The sequence below is a fragment of the Schistocerca serialis genome, chromosome 6 (genome assembly GCF_023864345.2).
Source record: "Schistocerca serialis cubense isolate TAMUIC-IGC-003099 chromosome 6, iqSchSeri2.2, whole genome shotgun sequence".
NCBI lineage: Eukaryota > Metazoa > Arthropoda > Insecta > Orthoptera > Acrididae > Schistocerca > Schistocerca serialis.
In genome coordinates this window covers 602,535,332-602,557,187 of record NC_064643.1, presented here as the reverse complement: position 1 = coordinate 602,557,187, position 21,856 = coordinate 602,535,332, and the positions used below count along the sequence as shown (strand labels likewise).

At 42.4% G+C, this 21,856-nt stretch overlaps 1 protein-coding gene across 1 annotated transcript in view; it reads left to right on the top strand.

Annotated features, from left to right (window-relative positions):
• Nucleotides 1-21,856, top strand: part of LOC126485078 (cartilage oligomeric matrix protein) — a 397,283-nt gene that overhangs the window by 289,278 nt on the left and 86,149 nt on the right. Inside the window, exon 8 of the mRNA XM_050108681.1 lies at nucleotides 8,408-8,578. Coding sequence (XP_049964638.1) covers nucleotides 8,408-8,578 — 171 coding nt within the window. The remainder of the gene's footprint in view (nucleotides 1-8,407; nucleotides 8,579-21,856) is intronic.

Sequence of the window (21,856 nt, the reverse complement as noted above, 5' to 3'; positions counted from 1 at the left end):
ACCAAGAAAATATACTTGACCGTAACTTATTATTCCAGTTCACACAAACATCTTCAGTTTCTCTCTCTCTCTCTCTCTCTCGTTAATGATACATATCCTAATGAGAACTAAAAAGCTTAATTCGACCAATATCCAAAAATGAGAGCACAAAATCATTAGGCGACCATAGGCCAACCAACATATTATTTGTGTTATCTCAGCTCTAAAACCTTGATGTACACACAAGGAGCGTTCAATAACTAATGCAACAATTTTTTTCTGAAAGCAGGGTGGTTTTATTCAGGATTACAATACATCATATTATTCCCCCTCTTTTGGCCACAAAATACTATTTTTCAACATGACCTCTGTTCAACGCGACAGGCTTAAGCCACCTTACTGGGAGGGGCTGAACGCCCACATGGTACCAGTTTTTGGTCGACATTAGAGCTGACGTCGTGCTGCCTCAATAACCTCTCCATCATGAAAGTAGTGCCTCTGGCAAAGAGCACACTTTATTGGGCCAGACTGATGGAAGTCAGAAGGTGCAAGTTCCGGGCTATAGGGTGGATGAGGGAGAATAGTCCATTGAAGTTTTCTGAGCTCATCTCGCGTGCGCAGACTTGTGTGAGGCCTTGCGTTGCCCAGCAGGGCAGCGAGGTGTTTGATTGTGATCCGTAGATCACATCTAATGAGAGTATTCTCACGTTCCAATATCGCAGGAGTCACAGCAGTGTGCGGTCGGCCGGCACATGAGGGAGAGGTTTGCGCGACCTTGTTGCGATGTTAAGGGACGCCTCGGCCAACGACTCACAACATCTGTGATGGTCTGGTTTCCCACTAAAGGAAACTCAGTGACAGCTCTCTGCTTGGAACGACCTCTGTTGCAGACGCCATTTATAGTGCAGCCACCTATCGGAACTTCCGGAAACTGTAGGGGCAGAAAAGGGAATATTCCACGATATTCCAAAGCAAATTCACATTTTTTTTCAACCGAAATTGGCAGAGAAAAAAATATGTTGCCTTACTTATTGAACGCCCCTCGTAGAACATGAGCAACTGCCAAAGTATCTTAAAGGTTATATACATCACAAATATCACTCAAGCTTCAGGAAACACCAAGTGCATTAATCAAAGTGACTGATTCTGAGCGGCAGTGTGTCTGAAATGTTTTCCTCGGCCACCCATAATGAAACAGCGTGATTCCACCGCTGGGCATCATCACGATTCTGACATCCATCGAAGAGGCGTCAAAATGTGGGCAAGACGCTGTGTGTTGGCTTTCCCACCATTTGACACGTCCACGGTGGCGTTGGGCAGAATTGTGGTGAAATTTGGAGCCATTGTGATATCATTAATCCACTTTACACCTCGCATAAGCTTCTCAACTTTGGCCGTTTTTTCACGTGTGTCGACACCTTACTTTTGAAGCGCCGCGGAGCCTGAGGGTGACATCGCAGAGAATCATGCTTTTCCACCATTACAGAGGAAGTTTGTATGTACCATTGAGCTAAATTTCAAACTTCCACGTTGCAACGGGGGGTCAATTACATGGTTTCAAAAGAGTGACCCTTGATTGTGTTGCGCAATGTAATCACTCAGTATTTGAGAACGAGAGCATTTAGTAACTTACAAGAAGTTTTACACACAACTGCAAATCTTCACAAAACCTCTTCTCGCTGACACCCAGTGCTAAGTGATGAAAGGAAAAACCTTTATCGCTTACTGTATTTTCGGCTGTTCATGCAGTAAAATAGCAGCATCAGGCATGAAGTTTGACTACTACCTGTATTCGTAACACATTTTGCAGACAGCATCCACCTGTACCACTGAATGTACCTGCAAAACTACATAACTATATGACACATACACTCCTGGAAATTGAAATAAGAACACCGTGAATTCATTGTCCCAGGAAGGGGAAACTTCATTGACACATTCCTGGGGTCAGATACACCACATGATCACACTGACAGAACCACAGGCACATAGACACAGGCAACAGAGCATGCACAATGTCGGCACTAGTACAGTGTATATCCACCTTTCGCAGCAATGCAGGCTGCTATTCTCCCATGGAGACGATCGTAGAGATGCTGGATGTAGTCCTGTGGAACGGCTTGCCATGCCATTTCCACCTGGCGCCTCAGTTGGACCAGCGTTCGTGCTGGACGTGCAGACCGCGTGAGACGACGCTTCATCCAGTCCCAAACATGCTCAATGGGGGACAGATCCGGAGATCTTGCTGGCCAGGGTAGTTGACTTACACCTTCTAGAGCACGTTGGGTGGCACAGGATACATGCGGACGTGCATTGTCCTGTTGGAACAGCAAGTTCCCTTGCCGGTCTAGGAATGGTAGAACGATGGGTTCGATGACGGTTTGGATGTACCGTGCACTATTCAGTGTTCCCTCGACAATCACAGTGGTGTACGGCCAGTGTAGGAGATCGCTCCCCACACCATGATGCCGGGTGTTGGCCCTGTGTGCCTCGGTCGTATGCAGTCCTGATTGTGGCGCTCACCTGCACGGCGCCAAACACGCATACGACCATCATTGGCACCAAGGCAGAAGCGACTCTCATCGCTGAAGACGACACGTCTCCATTCGTCCCTCCATTCACGCCTGTCGCGACACCACTGGAGGCGGGCTGCACGATGTTGGGGCGTGAGCGGAAAACGGCCTAACGGTGTGCGGGACCGTAGCCCAGCTTCATGGAGACGGTTGCCAATGGTCCTCGCCGATACCCCAGAAGCAACAGTGTCCCTAATTTGCTGGGACCACTGGCGACAACATCGATGTACTGTGGAGACCTCACGCCCCACGTGTTGAGCAATTCGGCGGTACGTCCACCCGGCCTCCCGCATGCCCATTATACGCCCTCGCTCAAAGTCCGTCAACTGCACATACGGTTCACGTCCACGCTGTCGCGGCATGTTACCAGTGTTAAAGACTGCGATGGAGCTCCGTATGCCACGGCAAACTGGCTGACACTGACGGCGGCGGTGCACAAATGCTGCGCAGCTAGTGCCATTCGACGGCCAACACCACGGTTCCTGGTGTGTCCGCTGTGCCGTGCGTGTGATCATTGCTTGTACAGCCCTCTCGCAGTGTCCGGAGCAAGTATGGTGGGTCTGACACACCGGTGTCAATGTGTTCTTTTTTCCATTTCCAGGAGTGTAGTTTGGGAGATATGGCGTCATAAACGCTGAGATGCGTGTAAAACCAGCTTCTGGTTAAAACAAAGCGCAAATTACCCAGACTATATTCATCCAGTGTTTCATAATGAGAGCACTTCAATTTTGCAGATAATTTCAAACCTTTTGTTAACTTTCTCTCGCTTACATGGTTATGCCATATATGCCTATATGCAAATTTTCGGTCGTCCTATTCAAAATAAACGTGTCTTGAACACATCCTCATACAGGACCATTTTCAACTATGATCATCTCCAATTTGGACATTTTTAAGACTCATGTACAATGAAAAGCGTTGCAGATACAAACAGTCCCGGACACTTTCACATACAAAAAGCGAAGGGCACTTCTTGCCTCCGTGGAAAACACATGCTGATGAATAGTGTACTAGGCATGTTCTCTACAGGTGTGCAGTGAAACCAGCGTTCAGTACCTATCTAAAGATTCGGAAAATACACTCTAAGACAAAAAAGACAATGCACCGTGAAGGAATCGTCCAAATGCCGCGGAAATAGGTAGATGTGATGTACATATACAAACAAACAAATGATTACAAATGTTAAAAAATGTTCAAATGTGTGTGAATCCCGAAGGGTCGTTAGTCTTATACTATTTAAACTAACTTATGCCAAGAACAACACACACACCCACGCCCGAGGGAGGACTCGAACCTCTGGCAGGAGAGGCCGCGCGATCTGTGACGTGGCACCTCTAACTGCGGGGCCACTCCACGTGGCAAAATGAGTACAATTCAAGAAAAATGCAATGATTTATTCAAAAGAAAGAGCTTCACAAATTGAGCAAGTAAATAACACGTTCGTCCAACTCTGGTTATTGTGCAAGCAGTTATTCGACTTGCCATCGATTGATAGAGTTGTTGGATGTCCTCCTGATGGAAACTGTGCCAAATTCTGTCCAATTGGCGCGTTAGATTGTAAGATCCCCAGATGCTTGGAGGGTCTTGCTCGTAATGCTCCAAACGTTCCCATTTAGGGACAGATCCAAGGGCCTTGTTGGCCAAGGTAGGGTTTGACTATCATGAAGACAAGTAGCAGAAACTCTTGATGTGTGCGGGCGAGTGTTAGATTTGCTGAAATGTAAGCCCAGGATGGCTTTATGTGAAGGACAACAAAACAGGGTATAGAATATCGTTGACCACCAAAGGAGTCCTGCTACGAAAAGAAATGGCACCAGACCATCACTCCTGCCTGTCGGGCCTTATGGCGGGCGACGGTTAAGTTGGTATCCTATCGCTGTGTGAGGCATCTCCAGACACATCTTCGGCCTAGAATCTCATTGACCAGAGTAGAATTGTCTTCAGTGATGGGTCCTGCTTCGAACTGAGCTCCGATGACCAATGAAGACATGACTGGAGAGGCCCCAGACAGCATTGGATCACCAGCCTGACTGTCGCCCAAGACATGGTCCAACGACCAGGAGTGACAGTCTGGGGTTCCATTTCACTTCATAGCATATGGTTGTCATTTGCAACAGCCTTACAGGACAGTTGTACATTAATGATTTTCTACGTCCTGTTTCGTTGCCCTTCGTGGCAAGCCATCCAGGGTTAATTTCCAGCAAGATAATGCCCACACGCACATGACGAGAGTTTCTACTGCTTGGCTTTGTGCTTGCCAAACCCTACCTTGGCCAGTAAGGTCACCGGACCTCTCCCCAAATGAGAACGTTTGGAGTATTATGGGGAGAGCCCTTCAACCATCTTGTGATCAATACAGTCCAACGGGGCAATTGGACAGAATTTAGCATGACATCTCTCAGAAGGACAACTCTACCAATCAATGCCAAACCGAATAACTGCTTCCATAAGGGCCAGAGGTGGACCAACACATTATTCACTGGCTTCTTTGTGAAGCTCTTTCTCTTGAATAAATCATCCAATTTTTCTTGAATCGTAATCGTTTGTTTGTCTGTACATGTATGTGACATCTACCCATTTCCGATCTATTCAGATAATTCTTCATGGTGAGTCCTTCTTTTTTGTCTTATCGTGTATTACATACTGTTCAAGAGCTCGTAAGTCTTAGAGTACCAGGTGGGTTCTTCAGTACTCCCACTGAATGTGGCTGTATTTGTGGAGGACAAAACAATCGTACTGTTGTTGTACACCGCATAAAACAAATGTAGGTAGACAAATTGCCTGTGGGGCAACACAAAACATAATTCGAAGAATCATGTAAATTGGTCCACACGAGAAGTTATTGATTATTTGGAAATGAAGGTGGTTTTGAATAACTGCACAAAATAGAAATCAGAGGTACATTTAGTGGGGATTTTACTCCGAGCAAATAAGATAAACGGTGTTCAATGGTTATAAAGAGGATGACATGACAGTGTTTGGAACAATGCTGGCCTGTCATGCTCTGTGGCACCATTGCAGTCTTGGAGCGGCTCACAACTGCCAGGCACACACTACTTATTTATTTATTTATATCCCAAAAATCCAATACTGCGAGGCACTCACATGGATGTAGGACGTGTCAGAATTATTACAAATAATACAAAAGGAATACATAAAAGTACCTCTTGCAAGAGGATATTTGGTATAAGACAACATACACATTAATAGGTATAGAAAAAATTACATTAAAATATATGGTAGATCTTAATAGCTAAATGAAAGACAAAGTAATGTTAACAGTGATTGTGAGTATCGTAATGCACAATAGCACATCAAATTAGTAAATGAAAAAATCAATTACAGTTAACTCTACTGAAATATTCTTCTGCCAAATAGAATGAAGTATCTAATAAATACTGTTTGAGCTGTTGTTTAAATTTGGGAAGCTCGTCGATTGGTCAGCCTTTCCTGTACATTCGAAAACCTGTGGACTGTGCTGCTTTGTGTCATATGTATAAAGACAACCTGCAATTTCAGTATTAGTGGTGGTAGCTAACAGGGCAAAGATATCATTGTTAACAGAGAGATGTCATCATATGTAATATTAGTAACTTCAGTCGTACCCAAGGGAGTGTTGTACAACGATTATTGTTCTCAATATACACATAAATCACCATCGAAAAATGTCGGAAGCACCATGAGAGTGATTGTAGTGAAATGCAGGAAGACCAGCAAAAGATGGACGCTTTGTGCAGGGATTTCCTGTTGACTCTCAAAATAGACAAACGTAATGTACATACTGCATGTAAACAGGTGGAAAGACCAATTTTTGTGCAAGTACACAGCTTCCAAATAGTCACAGCCAGTAGTCTCATTCACTAAATATCTATGAATATGCATACAGATTGATTTCTACATCTACATTTACATCCATACTCCGCAAGCCACCTGATGGTGTGTGGTGGAGGGTGCCCTGAGACCCTCTATCGGTTCTCCCTTCTATTCCAGTCTCATATTGTTTGCGGAAAGAAGGATTGTCGGTATGCTTCTGTGTGGGCTCTAATCTCTCTGATTTTATCCTCATGGTCTCTTCGCGAGATATACGTAGGAGGGAGCAATATACTGCTTGACTCTTCGGTGAAGGTATGTTCTCGAAACTTTAACAAAAGCCCGTACTGAGCTGCTGAGCGTCTCTCCTACAGAGTCTTCCACTGGAGTTTATCTATCATCTCCGTAACGCTTTTACGATTACTAAATGATCCTGTAACGAAGCAGGCTGCTCTCCGTTGGATCTTCTTTATCTCTTCTATCAACCCTATCTGGTACGGATCCCACACTGCTGAGCAGTATTCAAGCAGTGGGCAAACAAGCGTACTGTAACCTAGATCCTTTGTTTTCGGATTGCATTTCCTTAGGATTCTCCCAATGAATCTCTGTCTGGCATCTGCTTTACCAACGATCAACTTTAAATGATCATTCCATTTTAAATCACTCCTAATGCGTACTCCCAGATAATTTATGGAATTAACTAGTTCCAGTTGCTGACCTGCTATTTTGTAGCTGAATGATAAGGGGTCTATCTTTCTATGTATTCGCAGCACATTACACTTGTCTACATTGAGATTGAATTGCCATTCCCTGCACAATGTGTCAATTCGCTGCAGATCCTCCTGCATTTCAGTACAATTTTCCATTGTTACAACCTCTCGATACACCACAGCATTATCTGCAAAAAGCCTCAGTGAACTTCCGATGTCATCCACAAGGTCATTTATGTATATTGTGAATAGCAACAGTCCTATGACACTCGCCTGCGGCACACCTGAAATCCCTCTTACTTCGGAAGACTTCTCTCCATTGACAATGACATGCTGCATGCTGTTTAAAGTAAAACGACCATAAAAACTAATTGTAGGATTGGCAGATGTGAGACTGAGCTTCACTGGAAGAATCATGAGGAGCTGTAGCCCACTAAGGAGGAGGTACCTTACAAAATATTCGTTTGACCATTATTTGAGGATTGCTTGTCATTCTGGGATCCTTGGCAGACTGTATTGATAGAGAAAATAGAGAGGATCCAAAGAAGACCAGCACATTTCATCACAGGTTTGTCTAGTAGGTGTGAAAATGTCATGGAGATGTTTATTCAACTCCAGTGGCACATATTGCAAGAGAGTAGTTTTGATCCACCATGTTGTTTGCTGTTTAAATTCTGACAACATACCATCCTAGAAAAGTCAGTTTATTCTTTCTATGTACAACCCACAAAAATACCATGGTGGTAAAATGAGAGAGATTTGAGTTCACACACAGGTTTACCAACAATCTTGCTTCCAGGACACCAATCAGGACTGGATCAAGAAAGGGGAGAAGTGATAGTGGTTAGACAATGTACCTTCCTGCTTGTACCACAAGGTGGCTTGCAGAGTATAGATGTAGAACGAGTCAATCTCCTAATTAACACTCGTAATCATGTCTGTCTGAAGACCATGATAGAACACATATTTTCACTCATTATAACAGTTCCACACTGGCACTATTTATTGCAATGCAAATGTAGATTTAGTTTAATGTATGCAGATGATGATGTTGATATACATGTCAAAACGTCAAGAGTTTTATTCAAATTGAGGTTGCTTGCAAAACTTCAAATTTCCAACTTATCTCCACGAGATGGTGATATTCTGGTGTATTTAAGGCCAGTGATAATCCACGCTGTATTTCATCATATATACAGATTACAAGGCAGTGGAAATACAAGTTTTGTAAAATTACTATTAAGTACGCAGTAATGTTGTGAGAGATTTTGTAACTTAAGTAGAGTATTAGAAGTACTGAAGGCTGACAGACAGTGTGTTGTGTACTGCTGACAGCGGCCAAGCTGCGGGAGACGTGCGCCAGCAACCCACAGGCGTGCTTTCCGGGCGTGCAGTGCTACGACACGGAGGAGGGCGTGCGCTGCGGTCGCTGCCCCTCTGGCTACGTCGGTGATGGACGCTCCTGCAAGCCTGGCGTCACCTGCGACCAGAACCCCTGCTACCCAGGTACAGCACTCATGATGATGATGATGATAATCATCATCACCATCTTCCTCTTCTTTAATTTTCTTCATGTTTTAGGCTTTGCATGCTATGCCTACCTGTAGAGATCAGTCTAAGTCATTCCCTTTGGTTTGGGCCTCCTTATTTTCCTTCATCCTATTAGTCTGTATTTTCCATTTCTGGTTTATCCACGTAGCACATACTACAAGCCCTGCAGCCACACAGCCTGATTCTCTGGAAGAAAGTTAACCATTAGCAGTTTTGAATTGAAGGTAATAATACTGTTTATAATTGTGTGCATGTGACTGTGCAGCACTGGAAATAATGTACTGCTTGACAATTGCTACAGAATAACTGACCTTTGTTAAGGAACAACTACCGGTTGCTACAGAACAACCAACAACTGCTATAGAACACTTGTTCAATGGTAGTAAAAGCAAATGTAGAGGGCAGGACATGTTAACTGCAGTGAAGCCTGTGCACGAACACTCCATTTGCATTTGACAGTTCATCCTGTATAGAGTTTGACAAACATTGTTGTGGAACTGCTCAGTGCAAAATTCTGTGTGGTATGGCAACATTTCTGCAAGATGTCATTTGAGTGCTTATGATCATGGATGAGCAAAGTAACAGACACCTCACTCCTAGTCAGATCACTGTAGACCTTGCAACCACTGTTGGTACACGTGTCTCTACCATTACCATTTAGTGGCAATTAAATCAGGCTTGTTTGTTTGCTCAGAAGCTTGTTAAATGCATCCCACTTTGGCCACACTTTTGTCATGAAAGAGTTTATTGGTTTTATTTTTAGGGAGCATATTGGCCGAGGTCAACAGCAGTGGTGCAGAGTGATGTTCTCTGACAAATATCACTTCACTTTGGAAAGTGATGCTGCCCACCACTTAGTGTGGAGAAAGAATGGAACACATTACACATCACAGAATGTTCATGAACATCACCGGTTTGGCCTAGGCATCATGGTGTGGGCAGGCATTATGCACAATGGCCGATAACCGCTGTATATATTTGGGCGAGGTACAATTAAAGGACAGCGACACTACAGGGACAGTATTCTGGAACACGTCCATCTGTTTCGGGGTGCGACAGGTCCCAATTTTCTGATTGCAGATGACAGTGCCCAACCACATGGGAATGATGGAAGTGTTTGACACCATGGAATGTGAAGATTTGAACTCATGGAATGGCCTGCTTACTTTCTGGACCTAAACCTGTAGAGCATGCATGGGATGCTCTTGGCAGATGTGTTTCTCATCACACACCCCACTCTGAACCGTGCAAGAACTAAAAACCGCCTTGAGAGAGGAATGGGACAATTTCTCCCAAGGAGACCTCAACTGTTTCATAACTAGCATGAATAATGGGTAGAGATTTTATTCCTTACTGAGAGGTGATACCAAACTTTATGTCGGGAATCTGACCTGTGTCAAACATGAATGTTATTTAGGTCTGTTGCCCTGCGTTCTCATATGGTGAAATCTGTACCACACCATATTTCATTATAAATATATCACTCCATCTCTATTATGTATGTGCTGTTTCATGTCATCCATCATTGCTTGTGATTATTTCTGCCCAACAATATCTCTGTTCCTTACAAGTTGTCGAGCAGTGTAGGTCACTGGAATAAAATTGTACATATTTTCTAACTTTTGTAGACTCAATTTATTGTAATTCTGCAGTATCAAACCATACATTACATATCTCCAACTGACACATTAGTTTTCTTTAAGCGTTACAAACCTGTGCCATAACATTGTTGACAGAAATTATTTGCATTGCATTGCTAACAAAAGGTAATGTAAAATTGGTTTGTCAACATACCCTCACACCCACTGCAGCTGGTGATCATTCTCCCACAAACATAACATATCCTTTGATGCTGCTCCCCTCCTCAAACCCATACCCTTTTCCCTGAATCTTATTCCAGTGCCAAATATTAAAAGGAGAAACAACTGGTGTCCCTTTAAGGTGAAGGTTTTAGAAAACTACAGTCAACGTTTACAAGGGATACATTTCAGTTGCTTGCCCATGTGAATGAGACTATGATCAGAAAAGCAGCACATAACATTCCAGCCAGAAAAGGACACCTATTCATAGGCTGATCATATGAAAGAGTTATTTTTTCTACTTCCAAAGAACATGTAATTTGATAAACTGGTAATGACATTGTGTGGCCAAAAATCTCCAGACACCTAACTGAATGAGCTCTGTGGCATATTGGGATATGCGTTTGAAGGCACATTAGTGTAGGTGTGATGCAGCATCATACATATATTTTCCACCAGAATGATTCAATGGAGAAGTCTCAGTTAGTCTGAAGGGTGCACTATTAGAGGAGCTATTTTATTATTAAAAATGTAAGTGTCTATGGCTCATTAAAAGTTGGAGTGACACTAAAATGTATTTGGGGTTAGGGGAAGGCAGAAATAATCTTACATTTTAGCTCTTGAGTGTAGCTCTGCACAACTTACCAGGATACATATGCAGCAAAAATGGGACAACACTATGAATTCTAATGATGTTCTGTTTCTGTATTTCTGATAGCTGGAGTGATATTTTTCAACACTACTGGTAATGATATCTGTAATGTCACCTTTGCAGTGATTTCTTTTAGACCTGTAGTACTGACAAATATAAAACACTGAAAGCAGATACAATACAGTTTTTTAATATTTGAAACTGGAGTGAAACAGAGATGTAGCCTGTTCCCCATGTTATTCAATCTGTGCCTAAGAATCAGTAAAAGGAACAAAGGAGAGATCTGAGAAAGGAATTAAGAGTTCAGGGAAAAGAAATAAAAACTATTAGGACTGCCAATTATATTGTAATTCTGGTAATGATGGCAAGTGACCTGGAATATCAGTTGAACAGAATGAACAGTCTCAGAGAGAGGTTACAAGATGGACACAAATAATAGTAAAACAAGGGCAACGTGATGTTGTCAGATTAGCCAGACAATGCTGAGGAAAGTAGATTAGGAAACAAAACACTAAAAACAGTAGATCAATTTTGTTAAATGGCCAGAAAAATAACTGGCAATGACAGAAGTAAAGTGGACATCAAATTTATGCTAGCAATAGGAAGAAAAACTTTTCCAATAAAAAAAGAAATATATTAACATCTAATATAACTTTAAGTATTAGCAAGTATTTTCTGGAAATATCTGTCTGGAATGTAGCCTTATGTGGAAGTGAAATGTGGACTGTGAACATTACAGGCAGTAAGAGAATAGAAGCTTTTCAGATGTAATGATACAGAAAAATGCTGAAAATTAGAAAGTTAGAATAAATACCTATGAAGATAAATTGAATCAAATTTAGGGAAAAAAAAGCTTGGAGGAATATTTGGGGGAGAGGGATCAAGACAGATAAAGACTTGGATGCAATGAGATGCTTAAAATAGATGTAGGTTGCCATAATTATGCAAAGATGAAGAAACTTGTACATGTTTGACTAGTGTGGAGACCTGTATCAAACCAGTCTTCAGATTGTAGACCACAAAAACGATAATATCTTATATTTAAATCCAAACTAAGCATTTAAATGCCACATGTTATATTTGGCATCAAGAATTTCACAGGATTACCAGTATCCTTCAACTACATGTTTTGATGGTATGCTTCTCTGTATCACAATCCTCTTTGGTGAAATTAGCTTCCCATTAATTTGCAGCTTACAAAAAGTGTAAAAAAACTTTCATGCACTTACCTATATCGCACTTTCCTATATCATCTTTGGAGCTTTGTTAGAAAACAAATAGCTATTTTAACTAAAACGTTAACTGTAGATTTGATATGCTCTAGCAGTTATTTTTCATGTAAAGTACAAAGAAATTAAAAATTTTGATCAGTGGAGAAAAGATAAAATAAAACTTATCTCATGAGTAGAAAGAGAAGCTGAGCAAAATTGATTGCAGTTTATTTCTGTAATCATTTCTATTGTCTACCAGTAATTTTAATTTCCTGGGAAGAAAGTAGAATAGTTTTATAACTGCACAGTTCATTTCTTTACGTGCCAAAACAAGGCTACATCATTTTTATGATTTTTATGATGTCTACTGTTTTTCGGGAATTGTAGGCAGTTGTTAGTGAAAAACTTCATAAGAGAATAGAGAGATTCTTGCCCTGTTTGCCAATGGGTGATAGTGGAGGGTTTTTTGAGGGAGTGGAGAGGGGGTGCAGGATGTTGTCCTACTAGGGTTAAATTACAGAAGCTATAAATATTGTGCTTTTCTTATGTGATTCAAAGCTGGAAGTGAAAGATTTAATAATGTAATGTAGAAGTGCATATGTTGCTTTTAGTAGTAGCCTTAATGGAAAGAGAAATAGTGATGTAACCATCAGATCCACAAATGTTAACGCCAGAAAAATGTAAAGGGATTAATGGAGTGGGCATGTGAATTTTACAGCTCAGTCTGATGTAATCTGTTACAAAAAGTAGAAAATTTTAGGTCTACTATGAGCTCATATGTGATTTATGAATTACAAAAATCAAAGGCTGTCAGTCCTATGATTTAATAAAAATGACAATTCTAAACTACCCATAAAGAAAGAAAGGAAGCCGTTCAGGTTTTGATAACTATGTGAATAATCTATTTTTACATAATTTTTACATACAGGTGTCAAAAGTGCAGTAATCATTAGCTAACAGGAAGATATGTGAATAATCTATTTTTACATAATTTTTACATACAGCTGTCAAAAGTGCAGTAATCATTAGCTAACAGGAAAACAATCAGAGCACTAAGGACTGATACTTCAGTGTAATACTGAAGGAAAATGGAAGAAAAGTTTATTTGGATTTACTGTCCTGTCAGTGACAAGTTCCTTAGAAATCAAGTAAAAAGTTAGATATAACCAGAATGAGGAAGGAGAATGATCATGTCCTTTCCAAAGGGCTCATCCTCTCATTCACCTTAATCAGTTTATGGTAAACATGGAAAACATAAATCTGGATGGCTAAGCAGGATGTCGGCCTCACTATTTCTGAATGCAAGTTCAACACCCTACCACTGATGCAACTTTGCTTAGCTAAGTGTACAGGGCTCAAGAAATGAAAATTCTCAGCAGTTGTCAGGCCATGCATTTTCAAGACAGAAGAGCTGTTCATTGACAATATGCTTGCCAACATCTACTAACTGTTTTATTCAGTTCATTCTGTTTTGGTATTGATAATTGTATGCATTTTAGTTTCTGTTTGACTTGCATGGGAGATTTTCTTCCTCGAAATGAACTTTTATTTACCTGTTATTTCTTTGTGACAGATTTCATCCTATATAAGACCAGTTTTGAAAATGTTGAGTTTCAGACAGACACAACAGAAACACTGTTACATGTCGAGCTTTGGTCCAACCCCTTCTTTGGAAAGGAAAACACACACACATATTTACACAAGCAAGCACACATCACACATACAGCTTTGCTGTCTCCAACCACTCCAGCCATAACACAAGAGTGTTTGACTGAATGGAGGCAGCAATCCACAGTGGAGCAGAGAAGAGGGAGGGACAGCAGGGTACAGGTGGGGAAAGACAAGTCAGTGCTGTCTGGGGAACGCACAAGGACTAGATACCGGCAGGACAAGGCTGCCAGGCACAGCATTTGGAAGCTGTGGGGGAGGGATGTTGTGCCTCAGGGTGGTCCACTTTGCTCTTGGTCACAGTTTGGAAGTGGCCATTCATCCTGGCAGACAGATGGCTGGTACTCATACCAATAAAAAAGCTGTGCAATGATTGCAACAGCGCTGGCATATGATGTGACTACCTTCACAGGTAGCCTGGCCTCTAATGCAATAAGATAAGCCTGCGACAGGACTGCAATAGCAATTACTGGGTGGGTGGATTGGGAAATTCTTGCACCTGGGTTTTCCACAGGGATATGATCCTTTCGGCAAGGGGCTGGGATTGGGAGTGACATAGTGATGGTCTAGGATGTTGTGGAGGTTTGGGTGGGTAACAGAAACCTCCAAGCCACCAACTGTACCCGCATTTCAACAGTTTCCATCCCTTCCATGCCAAAAGGTTCTCTGTATAGCTGGGCCACCTGGGGACGGTGTATTTACAGTGACAAGAACTCACTTGCTCAGTACAGTGAAGGTCTCACAAAAGCCTTTACGGAGAGATACTATCCCACAGATCTAGTTTGCAAACAGATTTCTTGTGACATATCACCAACCCCAATCCCCCCCCCCCCCCGCCAAGAACCAGGTATAAAGGAGTGCCCCTTTTTTACCCAAAACCCCCCTGACTGGACCACATCCTTCATCAGAGCATTGATTATCTATCATTGTGAAATGAGGGGCATCCTATCCAAGATCCTTCCCTCTCCCCCTAAAGTGGTGTTCCCTCACCCACCCATTCTCCAAAACATCCTAGTCCATCCCCATGCCACTCCTAGTCACAACACTTCGCTAGAGAGATCAAATCCCTGTGAAAGACTTGAAGCAAGACCTGCCCAATCCATCACCCAGCACTTCCTATTCCAGTCCTGTCACAAGCTTATCCTACCCCATCAGAGGCTGGGCAACATGTGAAAGTAGCCATGTCATATACCAGCACTGCTGCAATCATTACATAGCTATTTATATTGGTATGACTACCAAGCAGCTGTCCACCAGGATGAATGTCCACTGCCAGACTGTGGCCAAGGGCAAAGTAGACCACCCTGTGCCACAATGCGCAGATGAATATAAAATGCTGGATTTCAGTGGCTGCTTCACAACCCTGGCCACCTGGATCCTTCCCTACACCACCAAATTTTCTGAACTGCGCAGATGGGAGTTCCCTTACAACACATTCTCTCCTCCTGAAATTATCTTAGCCTCACACTACAGTAACCTACAATTCCCACACCCTCCACCCAACAGTTTCCATCACTTCTATCCTACACCTCATTTCAGTTCACACCCCCCGCACCCTCATTGTGCACCACTGTCTGCTAATGCACCCCCCCCCCTCCCAGTTCTCTGCCCCTCTCTTTTCTGCTGTCTGTTTCCCCTCTCGTTGTTAACCCTCCCCCGTAGCCTCCCAACACTGCTCCTAGCAGCCTTGTCCTGCTGCCACCTAGTCCTTGCATACTCTTACAGGCAGCTCTGTCTCCTACCTCCTGTATCATCTTATCATCTTATCTCTCCCCCTTCCCTGCCCCACATCAGATTTCTGCTTGTGTCTTACACACAACCATTGCATTCTGACCTGAATGGCCAGAGATACAGGGTGATTCAAAAATGACCGGTATATTTGAAACGGCAATACAAACTAAACAAGCAGCGATAGAAATACACCGTTTGTTGCAATATGCTTGGGACAACAGTACATTTTCAGGCAGACAAACTTTCGAAATTACAGTAGTTACAATTTTCAACAACAGATGGCGCTGCGGTCTGGGAAACTCTATAGTACGATATTTTCCACATATCCACCATGCGTAGCAATAATATGGCGTAGTCTCTGAATGAAATTACCCGAAACCTTTGACAACGTGTCTGGCGGAATGGCTTCACATGCAGATGAGATGTACTGCTTCAGCTGTTCAATTGTTTCTGGATTCTGGCGGTACACCTGGTCTTTCACGTGTCCACACAGAAATAAGTCACAGGGGTTCATGTCTGGCGAATAGGGAGGCCAATCCACGCCGCCTCCTGTATGTTTCGGATAGCCCAAAGCAATCACACGATCATCGAAATATTCATTCAGGAAATTAAAGACGTCGGCCGTGCGATGTGGCCGGGCACCATCTTGCATAAACCACGAGGTGTTCACGGTGTCGTCTAAGGCAGTTTGTACCACCACAAATTCACGAAGAATGTCCAGATAGCGAGATGCAGTAATCGTTTCGGATCTGAAAAATGGGCCAATGATTCCTTTGGAAGAAATGGCGGGCCAGACCAGTACTTTTTGAGGATGCAGGGATGATGGGACTGCAACATGGGGCTTTTCGGTTCCCCATATGTGCCATTCTGTTTATTGACGAAGCCGTCCAGGTAAAAATAAGCTTCATCAGTAAACCAAATGCTGCCCACATGCATATCGCCGTCATCAATCCTGTGCACTATATCGTTAGCGAATGTCTCTCGTGCAGCAATGGTAGCGGCGCTGAGGGGTTGCCGCGTTTGAATTTTGTATGGATAGAGGTGTAAACTCTGGCGCATGAGGCGATACGTGGACGTTGGCATCATTTGGACCGTAGCTGCAACACGGCGAACGGAAACCCGAGGCCGCTGTTGGATCACCTGCTGCACTAGCTGCGCGTTGCCCTCTGTGGTTGCCGTATGCAGTCGCCCTACCTTTCCAGCACGTTCATCCGTCACGTTCCCAGTCCGTTGAAATTTTTCAAACAGATCCTTTATTGTATCACTTTTTGGTCCTTTGATTACATTAAACCTCCATTGAAAACTTCGTCTTGTTGCAAAAACACTGTGTTCTAGGCGGTGGAATTCCAACACCAGAAAAATCCTCTGTTCTAAGGAATAAACCATGTTGTCCACAGCACACTTGCATGTTGTGAACAGCACACGCTTACAGCAGAAAGACGACGTACAGAATGGCGCACCCACAGACTGCGTTGTCTTCTATATCTTTCACATCACTTGCAGCGCCATCTGTTGTTGAAAATTGTAACTACTGTAATTTCGAAAGTTTGTCCGCCTGAAAATGTACTGTTGTCCCAAGCATATTGCAAAAAACGGTGTATTTCTATCGCTGCTCGTTTAGTTTTTATTGCCGTTTCAAATATACCGGTCATTTTTGAAACACCCTGTAGCAGTCATGGGTGTATGAGATGTGCTTGCTTGTGTAAATGTGTTTTCCTTTCTGAAGAAGGCTCTGGTCAAAAGCAAAATGTGTCACAGTCTTTTCATTGTGTATGTGTACAACTCAATGTATCATCTTTATGATGATAGCAGTGCACTGTAGGTATTATCACTGAAAGTTATGTATCTGTAACTATTTTTTATTGATTTATTGCACATTTTATATCTTTTTCATTGTGTAAATGTTTGTGAGATCATCCTGTCCTCCATATTAACACAGCAACTGCAAACAGGATGAATACCTATATCTTGTTCTTGTGTAGTTTTTTTTTAAGGAATATGTTATTATTATTGCCAATAACTCCAGTAAAAGTAATTACAGTCAATATGAAAAAGCAGTGTAATTTAGAAGTGGTCAGCCACATATGTTCCCTGACACAAATATTCACTATACACTTCTATCAAGCAGATATAAATAATTATTTTTAACAACAGTTTGTAGTCATTTACTGTGAGCATACTTGTGTAAGAATTCTGGTTTCTTCATTTACAAAGAAACCTTTATTTATGCATATTTTAAATAGTCTGGTGTGACAGAATAGTTGTAATTTTTCTTTATTTAAATATCACTACAATGTATTATTTTAGTACAGAAAGCAGTCAAGCTGAGTCAAATGCATGTCTGTACAACACAAGAATGATTTATTATGACGGGGACAGCCATCAGCCTGTGGGGAAAGCAGGCAGTGATGGAACACTACTGGAATCAAGCAGCGGCAGACGCATTTTAGCAGGGGGGGGGGGTCAAGGTAACAATTCTTGACACTTTTCGTTGAGATCTGGAGAAAGGCAGACCTGTCTGTGGTAACATAGGTTATTTGATCATGTAGGTGATTGATTCTGGGTGGTGAATGGCCTCTGAAATGTATCAGCTTTTGAAGGGACTCTAACTTTCGCAAGGCCTGAATGTGCTCCAATGCAGAACTTTAACATTTCCACTCACATTAAGGAATTTAGAATAGACAGGGTATGAGTTCCTACTCATTATTTCTCATGTAGTCAGTATAAAATGTTATACTGAACTCCAAATTATTTTGAACTGGTGAATATTTCTTGTGGTGCTCTCATGGAATGGAACTTAAATTTTCGCTCATTTTGGATGACTATTTAGCTTGGGGATTCTGCTACCATTCTCATAATACTCTCAGTGCAGCTTTATTGGCTTTTATAAGGTTATCTTTCAGTCTGTATGATAACTGGTTATCATATGGCCAATTTCTTTTTGTTTGAGATTTACTTTATTGAATAAACATTATTCAACACAGTTCTCTGATGTTGTTTACATCATTTACAGATTTTAGAACAGAAACCTTTTTATTAATTATTCATTTACCTTTTTTTGTTTAATTATATTTGTTTATTTTATTAATTCACCATTCTAGTCAATGAATAGACTATTTGACTGCAGGATCACACTCTAGGTTATTATTTGCAGCGAATTAGCTGATGGGCATGAAAGCAGAAATGTGTGACTCAACTCTATGAAATTATTGAGCTATTCTTTTAAACTGAGCTATGCATAGGCCTATTATCTAAGGTGTGAGCAACATCAGGCAAAGTCACAAATAGATTGCTCATATGGAATGCTGGTTAGAGAGAATCAGCTACAGCAGAAAATCTGTCGAGGTAACGTCCAAGAGGCAAAGTTCAGAAAATATGTCTGATGGCTGGGGGGGAGGCAGCAAGTGCATGGGATATGAATGCCACATTGATACTGGCCCTGGTGAGTTCAAGGAGCTCATAATGATGATGACCTGATGATTACATGGAGGAGTGTGTTGGGAGAGGATGACAGAACAGAGGAAGAGGAGGCTTCATGGAAGAAGCTGTGGGTGCTAGATGAGTAAAGTTAGGGTTTTAGAGCAGGGCAGTGGTGTGTATGGGGCAGGAAGCTAGCAGAGATTACCAAGAGGATTATGGAAACAAAGCATTGTTTGCAAAGACAACTTCCATATACATAGCAACATATGAAATCAAGCATGTTGTTCTCAGCAGTGTGTTCCACCACTGTGTGGTTTCTCTGTTCTTGGCCACTGTTTGGAAGTAGTCTTCCATTCAGGTCAACTGCTGGTTGGCCATCATACCCACATAAAACATGCACCAGTTTCAGCAAAGCTGATAGGGCTGATTTCACAGACAGTCTTGCCTCTGATGATCTGATGAGATATGACAAGCCAGTGATGGGTCTGGAATACAACTTACTGGGTGGGTGTATCAGAAATGTCTTGCACTCAGTCTTCCACAGGGGTGTGACATAATTAACAAGGGATTGGAACTGGGCATTTCATGGGGATGGACCAGGATACTGCATAAATACCACTTAAGGAGTGATGGAAAGAACTGTGGGTAGAATGTTCCTCAGATCTGGACATAATGATAAATAGCCAAAGCTCTGGTGAAGGATATGATCAGTTTTTCAGGTCTGGGATGATACTGGGTGATGATGGGGGTGCTCCTTTGCAGCTGTTATTGGAGATGGATGGAGAATTAGAGGAATGTGATGATACAGCAAATTAAATCTGTCTGTAGACTAGGTCTGGGTAATAGTACTTGTCAGGGATTGCTTTAGTGATATCTTCAGCATAGCAAGCTGGGGGTTCTTGTCCTTGTAGATGCACTGCCCACAGATTGCCAGATAAAAGGGAGCAAGTTTTTAGTCTGGGAGGGATGACAGCTGTCAAAATGCAGGTACTATTGATGGTTAGTGAATACGATATGAACAGAGATATAGGGATGGAGCCATCAGGGAGGTGGAGCTCAATGTCAAGGAAAGTGGCCCATTGGGCTGATGAGGACCACTTGGATCAGAAGGTGTTGAGGCTGTAGAGAAATGACATTAGGGTGTCTTGGCCCTGTGTTCAAATCATGATCTCATCACTGACCCCAAACCAGACAAGACGTTTGGAGTTTTGGGAAGTTTGGAAGGTTTCCTCTAGATGCCTCATAAACTGGTTGGCATAGGAAGGTGCCATGAGAGGACCACACCATGGAACTATTTGTATATCATCCCCTCAAAGGAGAAACATTTATGTATGATGGTGTGATTAGTTAGATGTAGAAGAAATGAGATGCTGGATCTAGAGCCAGAAGGATATTGAGAAAGGGTTCAGAAGTGACAAGATCATGGGCATGGGGGATGCCAGCAGACAGATTTCTTGTATCATATGCTCACACACTTCTGATCTTCCCACCATCCCCAAGAACCAGCTGCGCGGGAGCACCTTCCTCACAAGTAAGTATTCCTTGGGCCGGAATTACTGAGCCATATCCTTCATCAGAGCTACTGACTACTATTGTGCCCAGAAACAAGGAAAATCCTACCCACAACCCTTCCCACCACTTGCTGCCCATCCAGTCCATATTCTGATACATCCCTGATCCACAACCACATCCAAACCCTTGCCACGTAGGTTGTACCCAAGTTTAAGACCCAAACACAAGACCTAACTGGTACACCCAGCCAGCACACTCCACTCCAGTTTTGTCATAGGATTATCCTATCTCATCAGAAGCAGGGCCTCCTATGAAAGCAGTCATGTCATATATGAACTTTGCTGCCTTTTCTGTGCAGCATTTTATGTGGCCATAACCACCAACTGTGACCACCCGAATGAATGGGCACCAGCAAATTCGCCAAGTACAAGGCTGATCACCCAGTGGTGGAACATGCTGCTAAGCACAATATGCTTGATTTCAATGGCTATTTCACAGTGTGTACCATCTAGATCCTTCCCTCCTAAATGGCATCTCTAAATTGCATATATGGTTGTTATCTTTGCAACTCATCCTCCATTCCCATAATCCTCCTGGTCTTAATCTCTGGCAGCACCCTGTCCCATACCCACCTCCACAATGTCACCTTTCACTCATCATTTACCCATACCTTCTTCCTAACAGTCTCCCCTTCTTCTGTTCTGTCACCCACCCCAATCCATTCCTCCTCGGCACTGTCACATCTCCATCATTGTGCACTGCATGGATTCACTTGTGGTGGTACCTGTGAGATATTTCTATGCTACGCATCTGCTGCCACTCATACCCACATTCCTTTCTTATGCAACTGCTATCTACCTCCCAACTCCCAGCTTCCCTTCCTCAAAATTCCTTCCACTCCCAGCCACCTATCTCCCCTCTCCACTCCATGGCTCAGAAAAAGATTCATCCAAAAGACAGCCAAATTTTTAGTCATGTTTGTGTGCATTTTGGTGACTCAACACCTCTGTTTATATATACTGTAAATTATTTGCATTCTACCAGAGCTTTTCATACCATACTTAAAAAAAGGAAAACCATACTGATATATATATATATATCTAAAAACAAAGATGATGTGACTTACCAAATGAAAGTGCTGGCAGGTCGACAGACACACAAACAAACACAAACATACACACAAAATTCAAGCTTTCGCAACAAACTGTTGCCTCATCAGGAAAGAGGGAAGGAGAGGGAA